Genomic DNA, 9,312 nt, shown 5'->3' with positions numbered 1-9,312 from the left:
CTTGTGGACTCCATGCACACACTTTTTTTTTTTTTTTTAAATTGATTACTTCATAAAGATAGCTTATTCTTCAAAGAATAAATAAAACTTAAATGTTTCTTGATACTTATTTTACTATTCTATTTTATATATCATAAAGCTGGATTATGATGCCATCTAGAAGCATACTTGTAAAGTAGGTACTTGCTACTAGGTACTTTAAGATAAATCATCTCAATTTGTGAATTACTTAATGAATTTTCCTGTGTTTATAATTGGTTTTATCACTGCATAAAGTGTTATATGACGGTTATGAGAACCTTAAAGGCCTTTTTATATTTCAATTCTAGCATGAATTGAGAGCATGAAGACATGTGTTCTACAATTTTGAATTACTTGTTTGTAGGTTGACTTTGTTTCTGATTTATTTATTTTTAGGATATCATTCATAAATCAATAAAAAATTGGTTTCCCAAAAAAAATCTAAAAACCTGAGATTTTCAAGGTTTTTGAGAAAATATATTTATGAATGATATCCTAAAAAGAAAGCATTTGATGACAAAATTCACATACAAATGATAAATTTAAAATTAAAATATTACAGGCTATACTACATGACTATAGGCTGTAAGTTTATGTTAGGGTTGAAATATACCGTGTTTTATCGCATAGTTCTCACACGCGCATAATCATTGCACTGTTATTTTAGGACGTCAAAATTTGGAGAAAAATTTTTTCGCATAAACGCTGCATGATGTTTTTGGTCCTGCTGTTAGATTCAGAGCGCTTTGTGTAGGTAGTTTTCCCGTATAAAACAATGTTTTTAAAGTTGAAATATAATATTTATTCGGATATTATTAATTATTTATTTAATTATCAGAAATACAAAGTTGTCTGATTTTCTTTTAAAGATGTTTTGAAGCGTTACAACCTTTATCTGTTCATCTTCGTGGCCGCTGTGTACCGTTTATAAAAATGTAGCCAGTGCTAGTTGGCATCATTCATGTTTGGTTATGTTGATTCCCATATAGAGCACGTGCACTTAGTCAAATATATATATAGATAGCTCCCCGATTGCATGCAAAGTGCACGCTCTGTCTAGAGCAGAGTTAACTACATTTGAAAGCCCGCACTCTTTCATGGTATGTGCGTACTACGACGATAGTTATGCATTAGTTTCGGCTCACGGTTTTTGTTTTTCTATTTAAAGTTGAACAAAATGTTTTTGTTGCAGGACTTATTAATTTAATTTTTTTGGCATGCTTTTTTTTGTATAGGCCTACTCTAATTTTTAAATAAACTTACTTTCCATGAATAGGAATTTATTTCTTAATATATCCCACTTAACAGAGTACTTTCAACATTTACCAAACATAATAGGATATGTATAAGCAGGTTTTGCATGCTATAATTTTTTTGACACTTTGTATACAAAAAAATCCTTCTGCAACTACTTAAAATCAACTTAATTTTTAAGGTCTCTATTTAAAAATAATCAAGTCTGGACTCAACTCAAAGTTATAAGTACTGAATTCGGCTCTGCTTGGCTCGGTTCAACTCAAACATTTACAAACATAATTTTTGCGATATTCAACACAATTAGAAAGTTGTTTTACTTATTGGAGCCAAATAAAAGAACGCAGTTGAAGAAAGTTTAAAATGGGTTTTCTTTATGTATGAAGATGGAATGTGAAGTTGCTGAGTAGTTCTCCTGCAAACACTCGTGAACCAAAGCCCTACACAGCACACCTGCTACGATGCAGGCGGAGTTCACAAAGAAACAAAGCCAGGCAAACATTTACCCTCATCGAGCGATGGCGCTGGTCCCTGATTTTCTGAACCATGTTCCTGATGTGCTCGGACAAGGGGTTGTCCAAGATCGGCAGTTCCGTCTTGTCTATGTCGATCTGGGCGGCAGAATGTACTCCAAACACGTTCTGAACCCACTCCACATCAACATTCAGACCAATCCATATGAACATGTGAATTCCATTTTCTGAAAAATGATTTTATGAATTATTACATATGCCACAGATTACAACTTAATGAGACAGCAGAGAGACAAACATAGTAACAGACACACACAAAAATTAACACACATATTTAAAGAGATTTAAGTTATAATAGAAAAATTTATGGCCCATGTCACTCAACTGCATGCTGGGTGAAACAACTGACACTAAGCCACACTGATAAATGTTTATCTGAATCTTCATGATTGAAATACTATTTACAATCTAATTATTGAGTATCTTTTGTTGTATTTAAGTTTGGACATAAAAATTACTGACGGCTGTGCAATTGCATTAATTTTTGTTGAAAAAAAAAATATATATATATATATTAGAAAAATCTGTCACTTCACTTTCACTGTTCTGTCGATTTCTGTCAGTAAATGTGTTTAACAAACCTAGAAAACTGTTGCTAGACTATAGGTTTGTGTAACAAAATATGAGTATTAAACAACATAGCTTACACCATTATTTATACTAGAATGATGATTACGTGTGGTTAAATTTCAACATGAGAGAATGGAGTAACACACACTGTTGTATAATTTTTTTTTTTTTTTTTTAAATTTCTGACATTAGTAACATTTTATATTTAGAATTATATGTAATTAAAGGCATATGCAAAAAATTACAATTCACCATTTGCTAAATAAAAAATTTCTGTGAGTAATATTGGAGATTTGGATGGAAAAAAATATAGCAGTATATTTGTTAGTAAGTATGAATATCTAATAGGCACCACTAAATCCTTCATTTGTAGTATTTTATATAAAATGTCAAATTCTGAACAGGTCTAGGCCTATAACTTATAGAATAGGTACCTGTTTGTTGGAACCAGTCATTGCAAAGACCAAATTTTACAACTAAAAATACCAGCAGTGCAGTAATGCCACCTGATGGTAAAAGTCAGCCAAAAACCATTTGAAAAAATCTAAACAGAAGTGTAGCTTGATTGGTGCCAGATTACAGAATGTGCTCAACTATAGAATTCTCAATTAATGGCCTTTTACTGTATCTATGAACTTCGAAAAAGTGGTCTTTAACAAATACGTATTGCCAAAACTTCCGTGAAAAAGGGTTATTGCACTTTACCACTCAGGACAAGAAAATAAACCACCTTCAAATTACGCACTAAAAAACAATGTGCCATTCTTTCATAACATGCAAAACATGTGAAATCTACCGGAACAGCACAAACAGCATGAAAAATATTTCAAAACGACCAAATTTTAAAAAAAATTCAAGTGCTTAGACTAAAATGCCACAATTAATTAATACACAGAACTTTCATTAGGTATATGTTTATGTAAAATAATATTTTAATTTTACTTAAACCATAACAAATCCATTCACACCATGTTACACTGTATGCTGCATAAACACAAATATTAATGTTCCAACATATTCACATTTGTGCAATTTTTTTTTTGTCATCTAAAGGACCCATCCAAATTGTAATGTTAAAGGTAAGACAAAACTCAATTCATGTCCAGATTTCAATATGTAATTGTGGGCATGTACCACAAAATACATTGGATAATGCTTGTGCCATATTTTATCAATTTAATATTACAGATCCCAAAAGATGAAATGAGAATAATTGACAAATGTATTATCATAAATTATGTTACTAGTATTTTTGAATGCAAAAATCAAGTATATACGTGCCTGCTTCACAACAACCAATGTTTTCGGTAATAGTAATATCAGTTAAGAAAATGGTTTGCGAACGTCAGGCCTATTTGTCCGTGAGTGGCTACACACTCACATTCCGAGGCCTTGCCTTCTCCTGAACTCCTACCAACAGTTCCGGCTTCACAGTCTTATAAAGGCATGTGCGAATATACAAATTTTCGAATACAAATATGAATAATAATATAATAAACTATACGTATTCAATTTGACCTCAAATATTAAAACTTTAAAATAACGAATATTTGTTAGGTTACAAATAATTGACATAGTATACCTCATGAGTTTGTCATATACCAATGTTCACTGTTGAGATGTCATTTGTGCGATATAAATACACTTTTTGTGATGTTAAATGAGACTTTGAAACCAAAAACATGAACAATAAATTACATTTTACACAATGTAACAAGTATTTAACTTTTTTCATACTATCTCGCTAAACAGTAACGGAAAAAATCACGTAAACAATTTAGAACACAGCATATCGTCATTTAAAACTTGAAAAAAATATATTATTTCTATTCTTTTTGTCAAATACACCAGAAAAAATGGGAAAAATAAACAAATGTCAACAACCATGGACTACAACCCCACAAAACATGGACACTACATTGAGATGGCCACAAAAAGAAGTAATCTTCATAGTTTCAACAACGTATAAATCGAAAGTCACAATCTATCTAACACCATGTGATACAGTAGCAGTTTAATTGCTGTATATATTTATTTATATATATATATATATATATATATATATATATATATATATATATATATATATATATATATATATATATATATATATATATATATATCTATGATGAAAGAGATGTTGAGACTCAAAAATATATTTAAAAAAAGTAAATAGTTGTTTAAGTTTCTAGATGAAATCAGCATAATTTGTGTTTATAATATTGCTGAACTAAAGTACAATTTACCGGGCTGCCATTAACAAAAACTCATGAATAATAAATTAAGGTTTAAGTATGTAAATTTGTATGTAGTTTATATTATAAATCGAAATAACACCGAAAAGCATGTCAAAACAACGCATTCCATGTTAATACATCATATAGCACCCAAATGTAAGTTATGGCATGGAATTAAGTAGCTTTTATACCAAAAAATTATAATAATAATAATAATAATAATAATAATAATAATAATAATAATAACAACAATAACAACTTTTAAAAAAATCTTTAATGTGTTAATATCATGCAATGTTGTTATTTCTGGACAAAAATTGTACCAAAGTGCATGGATCAGAAAAATTTATTTAATTTGTTTTATTGTGCACTCCTTATTGAGTCACCTTTACACGACAAATGCTCACTAATTTATTTAAATTGTCCTGAATATATTGGTTTTATACCAATTTATTGCAAATTATTTTATCCTAAAAATGAAGCATATAAATTTTACCACTATTTTCGTGGAGTAAGTATAACAAAACAACTTTTATAAAATTAAAACAATAACACAGAAATCGTCTGTTTCAAAAACAAAATTGAACTAAAAATAAAACCAAAAAATCTTAGTTTCTACTAATTTGAAAATACAGCATTTTAAAAAAAGATTCATGTTTCTAGTAAAATTGATTGCAATAGATTTCACAGTATTCTGCACTTTGTGAAAATTTTCTGGATAATTATGTAGAGGAGCAGGTTGTGGAAAATAACATGAATAGGAAATGAAATGTAAGTTGGTTTGGTTTGGTTTGGTTAGGTTAGGTTAACTGCACAATTTAAAAAAGAATTATTCCATAATTTAAATATTTCAACAAACATTTCCCATATAAATATTGAACCTGACTTGACTTAACCAACCTTTACTTTAGTATTATTTATCTATTTTTCCACAAGTTGTTACATGTGAAAAAAATTTTTTAGTGGGATTGAAATTCTCATTCTTAATATTCAAATTCAATATTCGTATGCATGAATAATTTGATATTCGCACAGGCCTAGGCTTATATTTACAAAAATAACTGTTGCTTCCCATGATTAAATCCATAAATACATTCAGCCAAACTGTTTATTGTTATGAAAATTGAAACTAGACTAAACTGCCTTTCATTATACCACTACACATTGTAACACAAAAATGCAAGATAAAATACTGCAAAAAACCAAAATGCAAGTTAAGTCAATAAAAAAAATTCCAAAAAAAATCTATTAAAATAATAGAATTTAATCTTGTAACATTTTAAATCGAAATATTTTATTATTATTAAAAAAAAATTGTTTGTACAAAATGTCTGGAGCAAATGGATTTTCAAAATTAATTATAATCGTAAAACGTTGTTAAGAAGTTTCTTAAAGAACGAAAAATGTTTACGTAATAACAGGCAAAACTTATAAAAATTTTTATTTTATTTAAAGGTCAAATGCAAACATTCATTATGCAGGAAAACTTCTTAGTGAGAACTTCTTAAAATGGTTTCACTTCTTCTTTAAGACCACAAATTCCTTATTAGGCAACTCATTTTTACATGCCTATATTAACCTTTTTTTTTAACATGCACACAATTTCTAGTTACTTTTTTTGTTCTCAATAAATCTGTAAAGGTATGGTTATTAAAAAATTATTTTATTGTAAAAATATAGTTACTGTCATTGCATACGCTAAGAAAACTTTTATCATTTTTTTCATACATTTTTTAAAAAATAAATATTTCATTTATAAAATTTAAGAATTGAAACTGTGACCAAACAAATAAAACCATAAAATCTTGTTTAGTCACTAATACATTTAGCAAACAGTCTAAAAGAGAAAGTACCTAGTTGATAAGCTCAATTTGTGTTTTTGAATGTAAGTCTTATGGTCTCATCAACATGATATTAAGGTTAAAATAAAGCAGAGTTTAAAACTTGCATTCAACGGAAGTGGACTATAACATTCACTTAGTTACAACTACTTTGAAATTACTAAAGACAGTTTATCATGATTGTTTATTTACAAAAATTCAATAAATATTAATGGAATACAAAAACTAACTCACAGTAAAGTTTTATTTGCATATTACAAAGGTGGAATGTCATGCTGAATTAGACTGTTTCAAAGTTAACATCACCTAAGAGATAAACTCCATCGTCGGTGAGCTTATCCGAAGAGCAGCGTATTGGTGAAGGAATCTCATCAGAGCCTGGGTCGACGTCGAGAAGAGGCAACAGTCGTGGGTAGAAATAGGCGACAGACGACGGTATGTCCATAATGCTCAACGCTTGCATCACGAACCAGCGGTCGTCGATCGTCATATCCGATCCTGCGGAAACAATGTCAACTTTGTGGTGCCACTTACATAAAATTTTCTTCTCTAACCAATTACACAAATGATGAACGACTAATAGACAAAGCAATCGTGATACGTGTGGAAATTGCAGTCTTCTTGCTTGGCTCTGAGGAGTTTCATTTAAACAGTATTTCTACTCAATATAAATAAAACAAAATTTTTCAAATTTGGTAATAAAAGACTGCTCGATCAAGTATTATCTGAATTTCAGGATCAAGCGATAAGTCAAACTGAATCAACTAAATTCTTGGGCTTACATATTGATGATAAATTAAAATGGAATGAACATATTAATCAAACTATCCATAAATTAAGTAAAGCTTGCTACGCCCTCAGAATTCTTAGCCAAATTATAGACAGAAATTCTCTAGGAACTGCATACTTTGCACTTTTTCACACACACACATGATATATGGTATTGAAATATGAGGTAATTGTAGTAATAGTATTAAAATTATTAGATTGCAAAAAAAGCCATACATATTATATGTTTAGCTGATACAAGAGCCCCATGTAAACCTTTATTTACTGAGTTGAATATATTCCCTTTTTTTTCTGAATATATTTATAGGTTGCTCTTATTTGTAAAAGCTAATATAAATAATTTTGTAGAATCTGAACATACTGGACCATATATCACTATATGGTCTATAAACTGAAACCAAAATTCCACAACAAAACTTTATTTTCAAAAGGGTGTACAAAATAGAGGTTTATATTGATAGTAGAACAGCCAATGGAGCTGCTACAAAATTTTACCATGGATAAAGAAATTATTTAGATAAATAAAATATGCACAGTATTTATATGCACACAATTAAAAAAATTTTAATAGCTGTTAAAGCCAATTAACATGTATTTCCTTTTCTTTAAAAAAACATTGTAATAAATACTGTTTAATATCAAACAGAACTTTAATGCATTAATGTGTCGTACATATTTCCAAAAGATATTCAATTCATATTCAGGGTTTCTATAAACAAGATCCTGAATTCCCAACTTTTTCAGGTTTCCAGGATTGAAGTGACCTTTAAAACGAGGTTGATTACATGTAGCATTGAACTATATCTTTTCTAGTGAAAATCAGAGGTTGTAACTATGCCCTTCAGGAGTATTATTTTATTTGTAAAATTTATACCTATCAAAATATATTAATATTTCTTTGGAAAAAACCCTGAAATTCTTGCAAAAAAAATTGAAGACACTGCCATGAACAATACCTGAGCATATCAGGAAATGATAATATTTTGTTCAGAAGATTTTACCAACTAAATACAAGAATTGTATTTTAAAAAAATTTTTTTTACAGAAAAAAAATTGACATTAGCAAGATGTTTGTGTAAGTTAGTTAGTCAATAATAAAAATCTCTGATTTTCCCATTATGAAACCGGTGGAAATACTGGACATAGTGCATGCAGCTTGATGTTAGTTCATCAATTAGCCAGCTTTTATTGGAAAGGGGGGGGGGGGGGGGGGGCATTATGTAGTACCAAAACAAAAATTTGTTTAAAAAATATGAAATTTTAGTGCTATCTATTTGTACATATGCATGATTTTGTGGGAAATTTTTCTTATCCAAATATTGGCACAAATGACAAGAGCCACTCCTCAACTTCAATGTTGGCACAATAAACACAGTACATTTTTACTATGACTGGGCCAATCAAATCCTCAAACACCATCAAATCTTTAGTGCTGTTAATAGTTGATATTCAAGGAGAAACAATCTTAGGAAACCACAAAACAAATGTACTATATGCAGGAACGTGCAAATTCTTATGTTAAAAACCCAAAACCTTTTTAGAGATGATTTTCAAATTATTTAAGTGGACAATCTCTAATTATTTATATTTAATGTGCGACTTTAAACTGAACAGAGGCATCAAAAAACAAAATTCAAGTCAGCAACAGGAAATTAAAGTTTGATGACTTCCAGCACCGTTACTTTTATCTCCGGACCATTCCGTGACTTTTCGTAGCCTGTAGACGCCCTGATCACGTTTCACTCACGCCACGTAACAGAAACAACAGAAACATGAAAGAATGGGAGTGCAGCCCACTGACCTCCAGAGATCGCATCACTCTTCAGAATGCAGTTGATGTACAGGGGCAGCAGCTTCATGCACTCTGGAAGGATGAGCTGGCCGGCAGACGAGGGGCTAGCACAGTTCTTGCGGTAGCACGCCAGCATGTTGGCGCACCTGTTCACCAGGCTGTCCTTCACCATCTTGGGTGGGGACTCCAGCAGTCGGGGTATAGCTGCCAACATCACCACAAATTGGACGGGATTAGGAAAACTATGTTGGACTGGAAAATGGATCCAGCAATCA

At 30.4% G+C, this 9,312-nt stretch overlaps 1 protein-coding gene across 3 annotated transcripts in view; it reads right to left on the bottom strand.

Moving 5' to 3' along the window:
• The window catches only part of LOC134528027 (protein transport protein Sec24C), a 96,201-nt gene that overhangs the window by 19,361 nt on the left and 67,528 nt on the right, over positions 1-9,312 (bottom strand). For all 3 annotated transcript variants that reach the window (XM_063361205.1, XM_063361204.1, XM_063361206.1), the window contains exons 16-18: positions 9,047-9,241; positions 6,763-6,954; positions 1,782-1,975 (exon numbers count right to left, since the gene is read on the bottom strand). In XM_063361205.1, coding sequence (XP_063217275.1) covers positions 1,782-1,975; positions 6,763-6,954; positions 9,047-9,241 — 581 coding nt within the window. The remainder of the gene's footprint in view (positions 1-1,781; positions 1,976-6,762; positions 6,955-9,046; positions 9,242-9,312) is intronic.

The sequence above is a fragment of the Bacillus rossius genome, chromosome 1, assembly GCF_032445375.1.
Source record: "Bacillus rossius redtenbacheri isolate Brsri chromosome 1, Brsri_v3, whole genome shotgun sequence".
NCBI lineage: Eukaryota > Metazoa > Arthropoda > Insecta > Phasmatodea > Bacillidae > Bacillus > Bacillus rossius.
The sequence above is the reverse complement of the archived record's forward strand: the minus strand, read 5'-3'. Positions and strand labels throughout refer to the sequence as shown.